The sequence below is a fragment of the Urtica dioica genome, chromosome 11 (assembly GCF_054948205.1).
Source record: "Urtica dioica subsp. dioica isolate 48M chromosome 11, U.dioica_male_clone48M_v1_H2, whole genome shotgun sequence".
Lineage (NCBI taxonomy): Eukaryota > Viridiplantae > Streptophyta > Magnoliopsida > Rosales > Urticaceae > Urtica > Urtica dioica.
In genome coordinates, this window is record NC_142766.1 from 20,736,019 (window position 1) to 20,756,313 (window position 20,295).

Genomic DNA, 20,295 nt, shown 5'->3' on the forward strand with positions numbered 1-20,295 from the left:
CGTTGATTGCAAAGATAAAACCATCTCAGAGTCATAGCTATAACCATGGCCAAAATCAACGGCTCGTCGAAACCCCCTAAACAAATCTCCGAGATATTTCATAAATTCACTATCACTTCAAAAGTCGAGTTCTTTGCCGAGGAAGACGATGATGGGTCGGAAGATTCCAGTGACCTCTCCCTCCTCGACTCGCCGGAGCAGATAATCGTCGTCATCAAGCGTGCATAGTTAATTGATATGTGGATTTTAATTGGTTCTCGCTTTTTATTTTCTCTTTCTTTCTTTCTTTCTTTCTTTCTTTTCTTTTTTACCTATTTGTTTTGTTTTGTTCTGGTAATTTTTTATTTTTGTTAATAAATAACATGTGGATTTCACTAAACAACCCCCCATTCAAGTAGCTACGTACAAAAACGTGCATAATTAGCTGACGGGTTACTCTCAAAATAGACGGAATGGGTATAATGACAAAAAATATGATATTGAAGGGTAAAGATCGAATTTTTATATTATAAGGGGTTGTAGTTTATGGGCATTTATGTCATTTAGTCTATAATATATTAAGTTCTTCTCTTAACTTGTGTCTCTCACGTGTCCTAATTTGTTCTTACTCATTAATGACAAAAGAGACCGAATAATGTTCCAATTACAAGAATAAACATATTGATGTATTTTCATAGGAAAAGTATTTGTTTTTTAAAAGCTTATTATTAGCCTTGGACATCGGGCGGTATCGGGGCTCTAATTTCGAAGCAAAACACATCCGACCGTGAACAAGAAGTTTTTGATAGTTAATGATCGGAAATTATACTTTTATTCTTTATTATTTATTTCTTTATTTCTCTTATTACTTAGTATCAACATTCAACATTAAAAAAATATATACATAAAAAAAATAATTGTTTGGTAAAGAATAATTATTGTAAGATCTTAAATTTGTCATCTAATTAGTTAACAGTATAATAATTACTCGTCAAGCTTAAAATAAAAGCCATATCATATATGTGATCATTTAATTTTAGAATATAATAATATATAATATGTAAATATAATATATTAGTTATTAATATATATATATAAATATAATATGTCAATTAATTATTATTATTAAAATCAGTTACTAATTAACTATATATTATGCTTTCTATATCGCTATATAACTATAAAAAATTGTCAGAAAATAAGGGCTAATAGAATCTAATATATATGATTTATTGGAGCATAGTAAAAAAAACAGTAGTAACTAATGCATATTTACAAATGTGGATAACTTTTATACGAAGACGACCAAACAGATCACTGCTTCTCAAGATCATTATTATTCTCTCTAACTTAATTTGCTTCACTTCAAGCAATGTCTTGTCGGATTATGCAAAAAAAAAAAAAAGTCAAGCAACCAAACACAAAAGACATTTAAAATCATCGACGAGAACGCGACATGGATGCTTGGATTTCCTCTAAAGTCCTTCCTTTGGTCTCCGGGACTAGCTTTGCCACAAATATCACAGCTAAACCAGCAACGCCCGAGTACATGAAAAATGTCCCTGAATAGTACATATGTAGCGTAACCACTAAGTTACCCAAATGCCTTGAAGAAGAAGAAACAACATAGATAAATATATCAAACAAATTTCACTGAGTGTACCTGAAGAACTCCATTGCATAATGAAATCAAAAGTGTATACGATTAACCAAGAACAAGACCAATTAACCAGTGTCGTTACGCTTCCCGCCGAACCCTTCACGTTTACAGGGAATATCTGAAAAATATACATATAAACTTCAAGTGATTACATTCAAGTGATGCATATACGTACACGAAGTAAACTTGATTAACTAACTTTGCAAGTCGCTAACAATAATAAAATTGACAGTGACTCAGCATAAGCTGATATAGTCAGCTTTACTGTCTGTGTGTTTTAGCTAGAGATCAACTGTATAAATACATTATGTATTTATATATATAGTACCTCTGATATTATAACCCAAGGTAATCCTGCCATGCCTATTACACTTGACATGCCATACACCTGAACATAATAACATTATGTTTTAAATTGTTTACAATAATGGAAAAATTATACGAAATAATTATTTGAAATTAATTGATTATAGCAAAATAGTCAAAGTTTCAAATTTTCAACAAAGTAGTCAAAATTACGCTGTCAAAATATTTTTGACACTAAGATTACCATTTTTGACGATTATTATAAGCAACTTATCATTTTTGTAACTTGATTATTACACATTTTTGTTATTTCACTAATTTTAGACAAATTTTGACTAATTTACAAATCTCTTACTTTAAGTCTATTTAACTAAATCACCCTTTTTCTATATATTAGCAAAAGAATGTGAAATGTTCATCAGTTCATGTGTTGAACAATAATACCTGAATAGAAATGAACACTACTGTGGGAGTCAGATCGTTCAAGTAATTCCAGTCCTGTGTATAAAAAATTTCAAAGCTATATATATAATCTTATCAAGAATCTTATAAACAAATGTACGCAACTTTCGTAGAGAATCGGTTCGATTGATACCATGAGTAAGAACGAGAAGCCAATGAGAGCGGAACTCAAACACATTCCTGCTGCAGAAATCTGCAATTTTTTTGCAATTATCTATCCAATTTCTTTTTATTTATTTATTTCCGCAACCGAAGACAAAAAATCAAAATCTACAAAGAAAGTATCTTCACCATTAAAAGAGGCCGTCTTCCCAGTTTATCTGTCAAGAGTACGCCTATTACGACAGCCGGTATCTGCAATTTTAATTACATTATCGGTCGGGTATTTAAGCAATGTGTTCTTTATAAGTGTCTGGCAATATTATTCTTCCACCTTTGACCTAGCATTAACAAATTATATATTAAACAAGAAAATTAGAAAATGATGATTTACCGCGGAAACAGCTGTTGTAATTGTTCCGACTGTCGTTGAAAAACCTGAAAAGCGATATTAGGTTTTATAAGACATTCTTTCTTCTTCTTCTTCTTCCTCTTCAATTTTTGAGAGTTTGAAGCAAAGATTTTCTAGAACAAAATATGATTACCAACGGTTGAAAATATGGATTCTGTGTATGAAAGGAACGCGGCGCTCCCTGCAAATTGTTGCAGTACCATCAACCCAATTCCAACCTATGAGGGATTAATTGTGAAAAATGAGTTAATTATTGATTCTAGACTTGACTTAATGATTTAATTCATAAATTATGATGTATGAGTTTGAGATGTCTCACAACGAGCGCATGAGCGTATCTCCGTTGGAACAAATCAAGAACTCTGTCCGGCTCTTGCTGAAAGGCCTCCGTATTATGCTGTCAAAAACATTAATTAATTCCTACTCTTTTGTTTAAATAGGAAAATATCAACAGTATCCATATGTTTAATCGAAACGTGCGATTTCTCTCTTCAATTTTCAGAAATATCATAAATCTCCCTTCAATTTAATATAAATTACATATATCTTCCCTAAAAATATGTTATATCGCAAATACCACCATTTTCGTTTGTTTGTTACAAAATAAAATTTTTAACTTCCCAAAATATCCTTAATAAAATAAATATTTATTAAAAAAAAATCAAAACTTCTTTTAAAAAATATATATATATTTTTAGGGGAGATATGTGTCATTTATATTAAACTGAAGAGAAATATCTCATATTTCCAAAAACTGAGAGGATAAACCGCGTATTTCGATTAAACACATGAGATACTGTTGATATTTTTTCCTTTTAAAATTTATGAAAACATATTGAATTTAATCAATTTACGATAATTTCAGCGGCTTCTGTTGAGATATCTACGTTCTTTCCCCTGAGACGCTGCAACGTGGCTAAAGTCTCTTTGGGCTTCCCAACTTTTGCCTACGAAGAAAGACACTAAATATTCTCATAATTATCATAAGATTTAAAACATAAGTATCAAAAATATTGACTCACTAGCCATCTAGGAGACTCGGGAACAAAGAACAATCCGAAAATATGTAACAGAGATGGAATAGCGCCTGAAAGAATTTTAAATAAATAAATTCATTTTGCTAATTAAATTTGATAAATTAAGCAGAGTATAGAAAGAAAAAGACGATCACCGATTAGAGCCAATTGACGCCATGTAACAACATCACCGGCGAAGAACATCAACGCAACACCGCAGCAAAGAGTAAACTGTTCGACAAATGAACAAAACAAAAAAAATCAATCCAATTCGTTTTCGACTTGGCTCCTAAGCTAGTACAAATATTATGGTATTATTAACCTGAATCGCAGAAGTAAATCTTCCTCGAATCTCCTTTGGGGTTATTTCGGCAATGTAAACTGGTACCTATTTTAAGGCAAACAATGAATTGTTGAGCACAAAAGTCATACGAACAACATTTCTTGTTGTTGAAGTCATCGTTGCAATTACCGCATAGCACATAATTCCGTTGGAGATTCCTAGTAGCACTCGTCCAATGTCCAGACACACAACATTCTATGACAAAGAATATTAATATATATATATATATATATATATATATATATATATATATATATAAAGCACATTTGAATATGTAATGAAATATTTACTAGGTTGGTTATCATGGGGTAGAGATAGAGAGAGAACCTTCCCAAATGCTATTGCAAGCCACCCAACTAAAGATAATATTTCTGAGACCCACATTGCCTGTACGCCAATTACATTTTATTTAGGACATTACAACATAAATTATAAAATATATTTATGATTTTTGAGATTTATGGTAATGATTTAACACACACAAAAAAAGTGTTCTAGCTAAATAGCTAACTGAAACTAAACAAAAATTATAAAATAGTCAAGATTTGTTTAAAATTAATAAATTGCTAAAGATTAAAAAAAAAACAACTACCATAATTTTATCTTATTCAAAAGTGTTATGCTTCATACTTTTTTTTTTTTTTTTTAATTTTCAAATAAAACTATCTACCGTAATGTGAAAAAGAAATTATTCAAAACATCTCACTTAAATTCAATGCAGACTACTAATTTGACAATTGCATGATCAAAGTATAACACATCCAACCCTTGGAGAAATCCCACAACTCCTAAAAAAATTAAAAAACAGTTTTGAATTATTTGCAAATGGTCAGCACAATAATATTTTGTTTTGCAAATATACCCCCACGTGCCATGCACATTAGAACTCCGTTTATTCTTATATAAAATGTGTAGGGACTAAAATGCTTCAGATGGCAAAAATTAGGGACCATTTGAGCAAAATTTATAAAACAAAAAACTTACAGCTTTCCGACCAATGTGATCGGTGAGTCTCCCATTTATGAAACCACCAATCATTCCTCCGATCGTCAACATAGAACAAAACGCTGAGTACTACAAACGTATCACACACAAAAAAAAACACTTGTCAAAGAAAACTTAATTATTAATATACTAGAAAATGACAATTAATACTATCCCGTATATTGATTTCATATCTTACCGCAGCCACAGAGAGGTCTAAATCTTCCGTGATTTCGGATTGCGTTGGGGATGTGTATCCCATCTAATACCAATTAGTTTCATTCCAATTTAATTCACTTAAAAACAATATACAAACTACAATAATTTTATGATGACATGTAATATATATATATATATATATATATATATATATATATTTGTTTTTTTTTTGTTTAAATAATTTAGATTTAGATCTGTTTTTTGTACCATCATATTTTTCATAAGCGTGTTTTTTTAACTTCACTCTTTAGATTTGTATAGTAAATCAATGAAATACAATCTGCATGCAACAGGTGAAAAACCGATTATCCACAATTCCGTGGAATTAGAATTATCTTTGTAATTTATGTCGTTTTAAATTTGATCAACATATTTATGTTGATGGTCTTTTAATTGATAAAAATATGTGATATATATATGGGTTATATAGCTAAATAGCCTCCCAGTTTAGATAGTTTTGGATTTAGCCAACATCTGGTTAATTTCGTGTTAATAGCCAGCCCAATTTATTTACATAGATAAAAATACCAAAATAACCTCCCAACCGTTCCCGCTCATTAACATGCTGAAAATAAAATATTTAATACAAAATATTCTGATATAACTGCTCGCGGTTATTAAGGACGTCATTAAGATCATTAATTAAGATCATTAAGAGAGAAAGAAAGAGGAAAGAAGAAAGAGAGCCGAGAAAGACAGATCAAGGGAGTGGGGCGCCGCAACACGCAGGTGATCCACATCGATCCCACCACCGGCGCGCTTGGCCTCAATCCCGCCGGCGATTTCGAATCTGAGAAGGACGCTGTGGAAGAGGTGACGTGGGGATCGCGGTGGACGGCGACGAAGGCGCGGGCCATTTTGGGGTACACGGCGGTGGGCGGCGTGGGGCTGCTGCTGGTGGCGACGAAGGTGGCGGCGACGATCCCGGGATGTTCGTGTCTCAAGGCAACGATGTATGATTTTGTTTTTCTCTTGAATAATTTTGGTTCTCATGAATTTTGTTTTCCTTTATAACTTGGGAATCAAGTTCATTCTTGTTCTTGGAACGCATGTGCAAATCGACAAGCTTCTTGCTGAGAGAAGTTTATGGTTTTTTTTTTAATACAGTATGTTCGTGTAAATAGATATCATATTTACAGTATGTTCGTGTAAATAGAAATCATATTTACAGTATATTCGTGTAAATACGAAGCTTATTTACAGTATATTCACTGTAAATACAAAGCCTATTTACAGTATATTCGTGTAAATATATTGAAAAAATTCTGGAAATATTTTGGGCACGAAAATTCTGGAAATTATGAATATATGGAGAACAAAATAATATCAATGAATGAAGAATATATATACAGATTTTATCCATAATGAATTGCAACGAAAAAAGAAACTAATTACCTAAAGTTAACGCTTAAAATTTCCAAATACATAACAATTAATGGGCTGAGAACTTTCAAAATCTGCTCAAAATTCAAATTTCAAATTTGAAAACTTCCCTATTCGGTTTCATTATTTAATTCGAAATTAAAAAAAAACTGCCTAATTAGTATAGCGTAAGGGCAAAAAGGTAAAACTAATTCAATTAATAAGCTGGCACGTAAGCAAGATGGCTGTAATGTATAAACTTTTGTAACCGCTCGACTTGTGAATTTGAATAAAATGGACGAGTTTTAATTCAAATTCTTGTTGCATATGAGACGTCCTTAAATTTTAAATATCTTGGAATATGATAATATTTAAGGTCGATGAAATTTCGGAATGAAAATGTTCGAGTAATCCAATATTATTATTCGAAACATACTCGGAGATTTAAAAATCTCAAGAGTAAAAATGAATTCCGAAATCCCTTAAATATATTCAAAATAACGAGAAATAATAATAATTTTCTCGGTTATTTTTCAAGATTATTTTTAATTAATTAAGGACAGAATTGTGAGAGTTTATTTTGAAAGGACTTATATGCAATATTTTGAAGGACGAAAGTGAAAGAAAAAGAGAAGCTGGGGTTGATTTGAGAGAGTTGTGGCAGAAGGGGATTGGTCCACGTATGCACGCGTGGCAATGTATGAGGGTGCCACATGGCCACTTCCTCCTCAAATCCTTGCCACCTCACCCTTCTCTCTCTCTTCTCTATTTCTCCTTCTTCTTCCTTGCGTTTCTCGGCCGAAACCCACACGAACAAACCAGGAAAAACGAAAAAAAAAAGAGAAGAAAAGGAAAAACTCTCGGCCGCTCCTCTGCTCGTCGCCGACAACCATCATCACCGCCATCACCCTCGTTCTTCTCATTCTCTTCTTCTTCTTCTCCTTCGCGCGCCATCACCCAGCACCGAGCACCACCGCGCGCTCCGGCCCGAGGAAGCACAGCGCCGCCGAGCCCCCGACGTCGCCATCGCCACCTCCCACTCGTCTCTCTCTCGCCTTCGCGTGTCACCGATCGCTGAGCCACCGCGCGCGCGTAGACCGAGCGACACACCGCCGCCACGAGCTCGCCGTGACCGCCGCCGAGGAAGGAGACGCCGGGAACACACAATCGAGCGACGAGGACACCGAATTCGTGAGAATTTCGGTAAGAACAAGCTAAACCCAATTGATTTTTCTGAGAAATTAGGGTTTGAAATTCTGAATTGGGGATTTCTGAATCCGAGTTGATTTCGGTTAAATTGATTGGTTTTTATCGTTCATTGAACTCGATTGATGTTGTTTGTAACCTGAATTTGAAGTTTTGATTCGGATTTTTCCTAATTTATCCGAAAATGATGAACTAGGGTTTGAATTGGGGGTTTTTGATTTCGGGTTCGATTTCGGTGCAATTGCTCGGTTTGTTATGTTGTCTGAGCTTGATTGTTGTTGTTGTTGTGGTTTATGATCAGAATTATTGAGGCTATATTGAATTGTGGGATTTTGATGAGTTTTGGTTTGGATTGTGGTTTTGACCGTGTGGATTTCTTGGCCGTGGGTTGTGTGATGTGTTTGGTTTGGTCATTTGAATTGTTGATGTTTTGATTGTGTGATTTATTTTGACTGAGTTGTGATGATAAAGTCTGAGCCTCGGTTTGAGTTTTGTGGTCGTTTCCGGTCAGTTGGATTTATGTTGAGTTCGCTTGTTTGAGTTATGGGTTCGGGTTTTGAGTTATGTGATATCGGAATTTGGTTTTAAGATGTTAACTCGTCGTTGGGTTCCAGGTTTGATTTACAGACATTGACGGACGGACGGGAACCAGACGAGTCGAGAGCGTTGAGATTAGCCTCTGAAGATCTCAAGTTGATAGAGTTATCGAAGTAAAGCTCGATTAACTCGTGAGTTTTAAATCGCTTACAGCGTTTAAATACTCTTATATATGTACTTTCAGTATTTAAATAAATAATTTAGAATTATTTATTTAATAATGTTTATGAATTTAATTTAATTATTCGTTTGGAATTCTCGGTTATTTTTAATTTCGGATTATTCGATTTATTTAAGACTCGTGATTACTCGTTGAACATTATCTCGTATCACTCTCGATATGGGATACGCGAGTCTTGAATAAACCTCCGAAAAACCGGGGAATAATAAATTAAATTCTCGAATTCCGAACCGACTCTAATCCCGACAACGAACCCTACTCTCTTTAAGTAAACTCGAATCCAATAACTAATGGATGTTCAACTCCGGATGCTAGTTCTTCCGACGTTTCGACAAGCGCCAGGTGCCTCAAAGAACGTGTGAAGCAAGACGTCTTCAGGACTTGTCAAGCGTTCTATCGAACAATTCCGGGTAAGTGTGGAGACATAAGTCAACTACTTACCAAGGGTATAATCCTGTTTGTTTGTGCATATGCTTGCTAGTAAACAAGAGTAGGTAAAAGCCTAAAAAAAAATGAATAAACTCGAAAGTTAAGGCTTCGGCCACTCTTGCTTGAAAACTTAGCTCGGGTTCGCCCGTTAGGTTCAAACGCTAACTTGAACCAGCCTTGTTTGCTTTGTGTGTGGTTAGACTTCTCTTCTAACTCTAGGAAGTAGGTTAGAATCGAGAGGACGGAAGAGCGATAAACTCTCAAATTCAATCGAGAGTAGAGAGTTCGAAAGTCACATTTCGAGCTTTCAACCTAAAACACTAAACGAGCTTCAAAGGGGAACAATAATTTCTTTCGGGGTTTATCCCGTCACGCTCTTCCGTATATAAGTTTAACGTGTACACTGCTAGCTGCAGTGTACCCAAACTTTAAACTCGTGTCGGTGGTACTCACAAGTCCCTGACTTGTGCTTGGCGGGCCATGTCGGTCCGTGCGCCGAGTACTCGAAGCAATGGGTGATGGTCGCGCATCGCGAGCTCCTTGCTTGCTGGAAGACTCACCGGAAGCTGCCTTGAGCACACCGGGGCGTAGTGGGTGATGGTCGCGGTTCGCGAGCTCACTATGCCAGAGACCAGTGGCGCTGACGTCATGATGAAGGAAGTACCACTAGTGGATCCCAGACATGTGTTAAAACTTAGATCAGTCGACGACTGCTGCTCGAAGTTGAAAACTGGTCTCTAGTCGGACCAGAGGTTATAGCAGTGTGGAGTGTATAACCTTGCGGGACGGCTAGTATTCTAGGATGCGCGTTCATTAGTCACTTTTAGGTGATAGCTGCATCCTGCATTCTTGTTTGCTTGTTCGCACGTCATATGCTTTGCATTAGCTGCTTTTCTTTCATAGGCTAGACTCCCGCTTGCTGAGTCATTCGACTCATAGTTTTATGTCCCTTGGTAATGTAGATAAGGGCAAGGCGGCAATGTAGACGACCGAGAAGGAAACTGAGACGGAACGCGTATCTCTTGACCTACGGGCTATGGGTTCTGGCTCGGGAAGTAGACCTCTATATGTATAATGTTTTGAATAATATCGACTCTTTCTTAAATAATATCCCGTGTATATATGTAAAGTCTGGAGCTTTTATGTACATATATATGTATGTATAAGGGTCGATATACGACTTCTAGTTCTAAAAGAAAAACGAAAAATTTCCCGAGATTTCCGATAACCACTTTTGTTGTAAACGTTTCCGCATTTTTAATAATATCGTATTTCATATATTATATGTTTTGTAAATTATGTATTTACTTTAAATGTTTTGTTTACATTATATTATTCATATATGTTATGCTCCCGCTACGTGATGTTGGTTCCGCCGAGTCGCGGCTTGCGGGCGAGGTGACGACGCTCGCGGGTCGTGACAATGGCTATTTATGGGAAATTAACGAAAGGTTGGCTAAAACCAAATTGCTAGTGTTTTAGATGGCTAAACAGCTAATTATTTGTATATATATTAAGTAAATAGCCACATTTGCAGTTTGACATTACTAAATAGTCAACGTTTCGTAAATCTTAGGTAAATAGTGATGCAGGACATAATAATATGTAATTTTGGAAATAAACAATCAGCCAACTTTAAACGAGAAGTTGAATGGGCAAACGTTAATGGATTTGGGCTTATAGCATATCCACTTATAGCTATTAAAGTCTAGTTTCTAATGGTGAAGGTTTCGTGGCCTTTGGAGCTCCCTCGAAAAAGTTATGATGATTTTAGTAACCACTGCGCATGATTTAATATTGCTGTTAGTGTTGTGATGTTTTGTATTCCCCTTTAATTTGATGTAAGACTTTATAAATAGAGTTGAATGTATTGAAATGGCAGTTTATGAATGAAAAGAAATCCTCTATCTAAATTTCAATTTTGTTTTCAACAGTGGAATCGAATTTGATGCCCAAAAACTGGTATTCTTTGTCTTGAATCAACAGGTTTTGGAAGGTTTTTAACCGGATATTCGTGCGTCGAATCAACTGTTAGAATTGTTACTCACGGCGTAGCTTTTTTGCCTGCATCAAATAGCCACTTTAATATATTTACAAACGTAAATCTTAGATAAATAGTCCCTTCCATTTATTAAGTCACGTCATCTTTGTGACTATTTACCTAAGATTTACAAAACGTTTGCTATATAGCAATTCCAAACATTTTAGTCGGCTATATATATATATATATATATATATATATATATATATATATGAGACAGGGCTTACGCAGCATCCGGAGGAGAGAGGACCAGAAAGAGCAACCGCGGTGCTGAAAACGAGGATGGATGTGGCAGCGGCGCCGGAGCGAGATTGGTCTTGTTTAGACTTTGACTCATCACCCAATATTGGCCTTACTAATTGTGCGTTTTCTTCCATGCTTTTTGAGATATCCCTCTTATCAATATATGAGACTTTTTAGCTCTTGAGAATGAGACAAGTAGTGCAATGAGTGACAATGATGGATTTGGTGTTACTGAGACAAACTGGAAGTAAATACAAATTTTCCGAGTTCGGTGACTATCAGTATTAGGTGATGTTGCCGCAACGGTTAGTTGGAAGCCGTGTTAGATACAACGGTTTTGTTTTCAACGATATGAAAGCTGTCATGTATAGTATAGTACATAAAATGCAACACAAGATCTGATAGGATTATAAAATAATTTTAGTATATCAGAGCTCTTAATGTATGATTATAAAATAACTAGATTTTTTAAGTATTTAAGCATGTGCAGTTTAAAGAGTGTCACTTGGCGCTCTTTTGTGTATCTGTGTGTTTGTCATATCAACGGTCGCGTCAATTAGTAACATCGGTCTTTTTTTTACATAAGCAAACACTCGCAACGGTTTTGGACCAACAGTCGTGTCCTTTGGCCGATATCCGTGTCTAAAATTATCAAACGGACTACTTCGCTATAAAAAATTAAACCTTTTGATATTATTTTAATAGAAACTTAAACCTTAGAAACTTAAACCTTGGCTTTTTTTTTTAGTAAATTAAATTTGAATAAATACTATTTCCATAATTGTTTTATAATATTTACTAGGTTTAAAAGTTTTTTTTTCTTAATCATTAGATAACATATATAAATTGAATTTTTTTACTCCATAAACTCATCTTCTTAATTATTAAAAAGTAGAAATTTAGAATATACAATGTCAGACACTTGGGGATAATATCATATTTTGAACTGTAGTAAAAAAATCGTTGCCAATGAATCTTTACTGAGGCAATTGTATCACAAATTATTTTCAAATGTGTAATAACTTTTATTCAAATACGGTCGATCTCGAGGTCATTACTATCTGCGAGGTTGCTTCACTTCCAAGTAATGCCCAGAAACTAAACACAAATTATCTTTCTTTGCATCAACAAAAGAAAAACTGTGATCATCGAACAAAATGCGACATGGATGCTTGGATTTCCTCTAAAGTCCTTCCTTTAGTCTCCGGGACTAGCTTTGCCACGAATATCACAGCTAAACCAGAAACGCCCGAGTACATGAAAAACGTCCCTGAATAGTACATATATAGCGTAACCACTAATAAGTTACCTAATGCCTTGAAGAAGAAGAAACAATGTAAAAAAAAAAAATTAAATTGTTGTTGAGCGTACCTGAAGAACTCCATTGCATAGTGAAATTGAAAGAGTATGTGACTATCCAAGAACATGACCAATTCACAAGTGTCAATAAGCTTCCCGCCGAACCCTTTACGTTTATAGGGAATATCTAAAGAAGAAGACAAAAGCATATCGATTTGATCAGCAAAATTTTCAGAACATTCATGAATCAATTTATAATACCTCTGACATTATGACCCAGGGTAATCCTGCCATGGCCATTACAAATGACATGCCATAAACCTGAAATATACAAATTTATAATTAATTTATATAAAATATATTATCTACAATTGCAAAGAGTGTTAATAATTATAATACTTGTATAGCAAGAAACACTATTGTGGGAGTGAGATCGCTCCAGCGATTAAGGTCCTGCGCGTTAAAATACTCAAAACTGTTATTAAATAAATAAATAAAGAATGTGATTTTAGTGTATAAAAAATTAGGTTGGGGAGAAGGGAATCAAACGATACCATCAATACGAACGAGAAGCCGATAAGAGCGCTACTGAAACACATTCCTGCTGCAGAAATCTGCATGTAAATGTATATCCATTCATGATAACTTTCTCCTATGACTTTAGACACAAAATAAAAATCTAGAGATAGAAAACATTATCGCGTTTAATTTCACCATTAGAAGGGGTCGTCTTCCTGATCTATCTGCCAAGAGTACGCCTATTGCCACAGCAGGTATCTGCAATTTATTTTTGTTGATTATTTTCTATCAGCCTTATCATAAAGAAAATTTGGACAAAATACTAATTCTAGACTAATTGATTAGAAAAATAGCAAATATTTCATATTTAAGTAAAATAGTTTTAAGTTTCTTACCAAAAAAACTAAGATTTTTTTTACATTTGGTACTTATGAATTTTAATAAGTTTTTGCTATTTTGCTAATTCAAGAAAAATCTTGGCTATTTTGTAATTTTAGATGTTTTAAGTGGCTATATAGCTAGATAATAAATTATATGTTAACAAATGGAAAAAGAAAAGATAATGATCTACCTGGGAAATAGCCATTGTTACCGTTCCAATTCTGGTTGAAAAACCTGAAACAATCATGTGATTAAAACATTTCTTTTGTTTTAAACCCGTTTGAAGCAAGTTTCTTAATAAAGATGTACACTTACCAACCCTTGAAAATATTGATTTTGCATAAGAAATAATCGCGACATTCCCCGAAAGTTGTGGCAGTGCCATCAACCCAATTCCTACCTAAGAGGCGCTCATAGAAAACAAAATAAAACAAAATTTGAGTTAATTATTTATTATACTCATCTCTTGATAATTAAATTCATAAATTATAATGGCTGAGTTTGAGATGTCTGACAGAGAGCGCATGAGCATATCTCCATTGGAACAAATCAAGAACTTTGTCCGATTCTTGCTGAAAGGCCTCTGTATAGTCCTGTCAAAAATATTACGCCCCGCGTTTAAAATTCATGTACGTTAATTTTTTATTTTTTTTCAAGTTTATGATAAAAAAAAAGATCGATTTGAATGATTTTACAATAATTTCAGCAGCTTCTGTGGAGATATCGACGTTCTTTCCCCTGAGACGCTGCAGCGTGGCTAAAGTCTCTTTGCGCTTCCCAACTTTTGCCTTCAAAAAAGATACAATTCTAATAATTATAAAATAGATAAATAAATAAGTGTCGATTTTTGCTATGTTTTTTTTTTCTTTGTTAAACTAATTGGACTCACTAGCCATCTAGGAGACTCGGGAATGAAGAATACTCCAAAAATATGTAACAGAGACGGAATGGCGCCTGAAAGAAATTAAAGGGAAAAAAATGATTTCGCTAATTAAATACAATTGAATACAAAAAGAAAAATGATTACCGATTATAGCCAATTCACGCCAAGTGACAACATTCCCGATGAAGAACATCAACGCGATACCGCAGCAAAGAGTCAACTGACCGACAAATGAACAAAAACAAAAAAAAAATTCAGGTTTTTACATTTAAATTAGCTCCAAGGAACATGTACTATAGAATAGTTTTAGTAACCTGATACGCGGAAGTAAATCTTCCTCGAATCTCCTTTGGGGTTATTTCTGCAATGTAAACCGGTACCTAATAATAAGGCAAACAATAATTTGTTGAGCGGATATATAGTCATATAAACAAGATTTCTTGGTGTTGAAGTTATTGTTGCAATTATTACCGCGTAACAAATAAGCCCGTTTGAAATTCCTAGTAGCACTCTTCCAATGTCCAGAGACAGAGCATTCTATAACAAAGAGTTCATAGTAACTTCTTTTTAATATTATGAAATAATTAGTAGGTTGGTAATCATGAGAGAGAGAGAGAGAGAGAGAAAGAGAACCTTCCCAAATGCTATTGCAAGCCACCCAGCTAAACATAATATTTCTGAGACCCACATTGCCTGTGCCGTTTACAGTTGATTTACAACATTACATAATAGAGTTTAATATATATTTAATATTTGAGATTCATGGTTATTTTGTTCATCCCTTAAAAAGTTAGAACTAAATGGAATATGAAGCAATGATAATACCAATAATAATCATCTCAAACATTTGAATATTGAAGTTCAGGGACAAATAAAAAATTAGAAAAAATTAAGGATGAAATCGATAATCAAAATTCAACTCAAGTTGGAGGGACAGAGAAATTTTAAAACCCAAGGACTAAATCGTTATAATCCAAAAAATTGTGTTGATCTATAAATTTAGAAATTCAAAGAACATTTGTGCTTGTATCTCAGATTTAACTTTTTACATTAAAAAATAGTGAAAATTTTGTTTATGTATTTAAATGAGTGACGCTATTTGTCCCGATTCACGAGTGGGAACGATCCACTCGTGAGGTGACACGTGGCAGTTAGTGGCCACGTGTCAACTCACGAGTGGATCGTTCCCCACTCGTGAATCGGGACAAAAATCATTTCGCTATTTAAATAGAGTCTATCTTACGATTATTCAAAATGTATATTCATAACTCCTCACTAAAAAAAACTAAGTCAAAGTTACATGATTAGATTGGATGAGTTTATATCAGAAAACGTCATAATTGAGAAAGCTCGGGTCTCAAAACCCAATAAAATATAGGGTCAAGCGGCTATATAGCCAAATAGAACTTAAGCTTTTGCAAAATAGTCATAGTTTGTCAACTATATGCAAACTAGCCAAAGTAAGATTAATCTAGGCTGGATTAAATTTAATCTCAACGAACTATAAAGACAGAATGTAAGTTTTATGAAGGCTGGATTAAAATTAATCGAGACGGGATTAAAAGTCGTAGTACTCTCAATTGACTATTTTGCTGTACCTAATGAAACTATGGCTATTTTGCAAAAGTCATAGTTTGAATTGGCTATTTCATACCATTTTTCCTAAAATATATGAACTAATAAGTTGTATTTTCCTTTTAAATAATTTGTCCATTGTCAATTAATAAACAAAAATAAAAAATTGTCCACGCTCCACACATGTCGCTGCAATAAGATAGAATAATGACCAAACGACACGTCGGTTGAGATCTGAAACACAATTTTATACTATAACCTTTTATAATATTTTATTCATTTTAAGTCTATAATTGATGGCCATCAAGCTGCTAGTGGGACCCACAAATAATCGTAGTAGGTAGTCCAATTAAAAATAATAATAAATAAAATACATACAGCTTTCCGACCAATGCGATCGGCGAGTCTCCCATTTATAAACCCTCCGATCATTCCTCCGATCGTCACCATCGAGCCAAACGCCGAGTACTGCCAAAAAAAAAAAAAAAAAAAAATCTCAAAAGAAAATAATTTTAAAAAAAATAACAACTAATAAATATATTCGTGTAAGTAATTAATCTATCTCACAGCGGAGAGAGAGAGGCCCAAGTCTTCCATGATTCCGGATTGCGCCGGCGAAGAATATCCGATCTACTACGAATCAACATCGTTCCAATTTAATAGAAAAATAGCAAAAACGACAATAATAATAGTTTGATTTGACGAAGTATAATTACGCCGCATCCAGTGGAGAGAGGGCCACAGAGAGCCACCGCGGTGCTCAAAACGACGACGGCCGTGGCAGTCCCGGAGAAATGTTTGTCGTTTTTTGAGTTTGACTCATCGGCCAGTATTGACCTTGTTAGTGCGCTTTCTTCCATGTTTTCCGAGATCTCTCTACTCTCAGATTTTTCTAGCTGAGAGTTGAGACTAAAGTATGGACAATGTGAGAGGTTGTGAATTCGATGTTACCGAACCAAAATGGAAGAAGAAAAATAATTATTCCAAATATCTGATCTGTCCCACTAAAAATAGGTAAAAAAAAAAAAATTCTTTTTTTTTTTTTAGAAAAGATAGTTATAATTTATTTATACTTTATCTAATAAAAATCCAAAAAGTTGTCGGGAGAAAAAAAAAAAAAAAATCTAAATGTACTTTTTGGGTCACCAAACTCAGCATATATGTTTCATTATTTCTATTTTTGTGTTTAGAATATGTTTCCTCTTGTAAGAAAATAGAAACAACTTGCAGTTTTCTTAAAATTTACCAGATTTTGAATTAAAATATTTTTTTGGTGCGCATTCATGTATAAAATAATTTTAGAACTTACCAAATTTTGTGGCTTGAGACCTCGATCAAGCCACAAAACTAAGTTCGGCGTCAAGATCAGCTTTTAAATGAGAATACATATCTTCCGTAAACTCAAAAGATATTTTTGAGGGGGGGCAAAATTATACATCAACGAGCTACAATTCATGTGAACAATGTTTTACATTTTAAATTGTTTTTTTTTTCAATTTTCAATTTTACATTACGTTTTAAATTGATTTTTTTTTCATAATGATATTTTTTACATTTTGTGAAAATTGAACCATTGTTAACACAAGAGGTCACTTTTACCAAAAATAAACTATTTGGAGTTCTCTTTTATATACTCTTTGCCTATTAAAAGTTCAAATTTATCTATATTTAATTTTTCACTCTTCAAATAAAGTAAAACATTGATACCACAAATTATGAGTGTTCATGAGAACCACCGATCAAACAACCCGATCATCTAAACGGAACCACATTATTTTTTTAATTTGCACTATTAAAACTTGAAGAAGTTCGGGTTATTATCAAGAGTTAAGAAGCTTCTGCTGACGATGAACTCGGCGAACATCGACGAAGACGTGAAGAAGAAAAAAAAACACCTTCGTCCAGATCAAGACCCCTATGTTAGTTAAGACGACTAGAGTTTCATCCTCCAAAAAAGGCAGTGATAAGTATTGAGAAATTTGGTTTAGTTTAGATGTATCTTTCAGTTATGGTTAGGTTGCTTCGAGTATAAGTTAACTTCGCTTAGCTTTACTCTTTGTTTTTGGTTTATGTCTTTTCCTTTTTTGCCCTTTACTTAAACGTTTAAGTAAGGTCTTTTCTGTAATTTTCCTTTTGTTTTTTGTAAGTTTAAATTGGGTCTTCGTCCCCAATTCTCAGTTAATGAAACAGTTTTTCTTTTTTTAAAATTTCTCGTTTCATCTCTCTTCTTCTCTCTGAGATCTCGATCGTGAAATGGTATCAGAGCAAATTTCCGCGATTCGCTTCTGATCGAATCTCCATTGATTTTTTTTCGATTCTCCTCTCTCAACTTCCTGTATCGGCGTGCTCATTATGATGTCCGACGAAGCATTGACTGGAGATATGTCTGCGACTGGAATTAGGTCGCAAAAGGCTCCGATTGACGATGTGGTGGATCCGTTCTTCTTGCACCATACAGATTCGCCAGGAATGATCTTGGTGACGCAGCAGATGAATGGAGAGAATTACCACTCGTGGAGCAGATCGATGAAGATGGCGTTGCAGATCAAAAACAAATTAGGGTTCATTGATGGCTCTATTCCAAAACCTGACGACTCCAATCCTAATCGTGTGGTTTCTTGGACAAGGAACAACAATATCGTTATCGCGTGGATCTTGAACTCGTGCACTAAAGAGATAGCTTCAAGCGTGGCTTTTGGAGATTCTGCAGTGGAGATCTGGAAAGACCTGCAAGAAAGGTATGAACAGAGCAATGGTCCAAGAATCTTCGAGCTCAGACGCGAAATCATGAGCCTCGTTCAAGATCAGATGAGTGTGGGCGCATACTACACCAAGCTCAAGATTCTTTGGGAAGAGTTGAGCAATTACAAGCCGATCTGCACGTGTTCTTGTGGAGGATCTAAAGAACTACTCAACTTTATGTTAAGTGAGTATGTCATGAAGTTCCTTATGGGACTCAATGACTCCTTCAACACTGTGCGTGGCCAGATCCTTCTCATGGATCCTCTACCACCTATCAACAAGGTATTTTCTATGGTGTGCCAAGATGAGAAGCAGAGATCTGTCAGCCTGGACTCTATTGGTGGTCAAGATCATTCCAATCCCATGGCAATGGCTGTGAATGATCAAAAGAAATCCAACAAGAAGGACAAGCCGATGTGTACTCATTGGTCGCTTATTGTATCTAACCATATCTCGCCCTGATATTACATACACTGTCAACATGTTGAGTCAGTTTTTACAGTCTCCTTGTGACACTCACTTACAGGCAGTGCATCGTCTTCTCAGGTACATCAAAGCTGCTCCAGGACAAGGTCTTTTCTTCTCAGCTCAAAGTTCAACACAGTTGAAAGGCTTCTCGGATGCTGACTGGGCAGCATGTTCAGACACACGGCGTTCTATCACTGGATTTTGCGTGTTCATTGGAGACTCCTTGGTGTCATGGAAGTCAAAGAAGCAGCAGACAGTGTCAAGATCGTCGGCAGAGTCAGAATATCGGGCATTGGCTTCTGCGACAAGCGAGCTGATTTGGATGCAACAACTGTTACGTGACTTCCACATAGATCAGTCAAGTCCAACAGTGCTGTTTTGCGACAATCAAGCCGCCGTGTACATCGCTTCCAACCCTGCATTCCATGAACGAACGAAACACATAGAGATCGACCTCTATTTTGTTCGTGACCATGTGCAGCGTGGAACTTTGAAGCTGCTGCCGATTCGTACTCACCATCAACTGGCGGATGTTTTTACTAAACCTCTTCCTACTCCGGCATTGAGATCTATCTTATCCAAGCTGTCTCTCAAGGACATCTTTCGTCCACCTTGAGGGGGAGTATTGAGAAATTTGGTTTAGTTTAGATGTATCTTTCAGTTATGGTTAGGTTGCTTCGAGTATAAGTTAACTTCGCTTAGCTTTACTCTTTGTTTTTGGTTTATGTCTTTTCCTTTTTTGCCCTTTACTTAAACGTTTAAGTAAGGTCTTTTCTGTAATTTTCCTTTTGTTTTTTGTAAGTTTAAATTGGGTCTTCGTCCCCAATTCTCAGTTAATGAAACAGTTTTTCTTTTTTTAAAATTTCTCGTTTCATCTCTCTTCTTCTCT

General features: G+C 34.9%; 2 protein-coding genes and 1 long non-coding RNA gene across 4 annotated transcripts; 1 reads left to right on the forward strand and 2 right to left on the reverse strand.

Annotated features, from left to right (window-relative positions):
• Positions 1-1,325: 1,325 nt before the first annotated feature.
• LOC149382230 (sugar transporter ERD6-like 18) lies at positions 1,326-11,623 on the reverse strand. The gene is made up of 18 exons (XM_089601595.1): positions 11,524-11,623; positions 5,461-5,523; positions 5,262-5,351; positions 4,605-4,664; positions 4,407-4,472; positions 4,257-4,322; positions 4,090-4,165; positions 3,941-4,005; positions 3,773-3,865; positions 3,238-3,315; positions 3,052-3,136; positions 2,901-2,944; positions 2,699-2,761; positions 2,541-2,600; positions 2,390-2,443; positions 1,968-2,027; positions 1,643-1,757; positions 1,326-1,541 (listed from the first exon to the last, which is right to left on the reverse strand). The coding sequence occupies exons 2-18, from the start codon at positions 5,521-5,523 to the stop codon at positions 1,417-1,419; spliced, it is 1,263 nt and encodes a 420-aa protein (XP_089457721.1). The 5' UTR covers positions 11,524-11,623; the 3' UTR covers positions 1,326-1,416.
• LOC149382231 (uncharacterized) lies at positions 7,961-10,349 on the forward strand. Its single transcript, XR_016293930.1, has 4 exons — positions 7,961-8,045; positions 8,663-8,776; positions 9,142-9,236; positions 10,218-10,349. It is a non-coding gene; the product is annotated as an uncharacterized LOC149382231 (long non-coding RNA).
• A 797-nt stretch (positions 11,624-12,420) lies between the features above and the next one.
• On the reverse strand, positions 12,421-17,170 carry LOC149382232 (sugar transporter ERD6-like 17). Of its 2 annotated transcripts, none has more exons than XM_089601591.1 (18): positions 16,913-17,170; positions 16,764-16,826; positions 16,575-16,664; positions 15,255-15,314; positions 15,093-15,158; positions 14,936-15,001; positions 14,766-14,841; positions 14,628-14,692; positions 14,434-14,526; positions 14,254-14,331; positions 14,054-14,138; positions 13,929-13,972; positions 13,553-13,615; positions 13,393-13,452; positions 13,238-13,291; positions 13,100-13,159; positions 12,911-13,025; positions 12,421-12,809 (listed from the first exon to the last, which is right to left on the reverse strand). In XM_089601591.1, the coding sequence occupies exons 1-18, from the start codon at positions 17,054-17,056 to the stop codon at positions 12,685-12,687; spliced, it is 1,407 nt and encodes a 468-aa protein (XP_089457717.1). In that variant the 5' UTR covers positions 17,057-17,170; the 3' UTR covers positions 12,421-12,684. The 2 variants fall into 2 exon arrangements, with proteins under 2 accessions (XP_089457717.1, XP_089457718.1); XM_089601592.1 differs by having other exon boundaries at positions 16,764-16,829; positions 16,913-16,969.
• Positions 17,171-20,295: the final 3,125 nt, after the last annotated feature.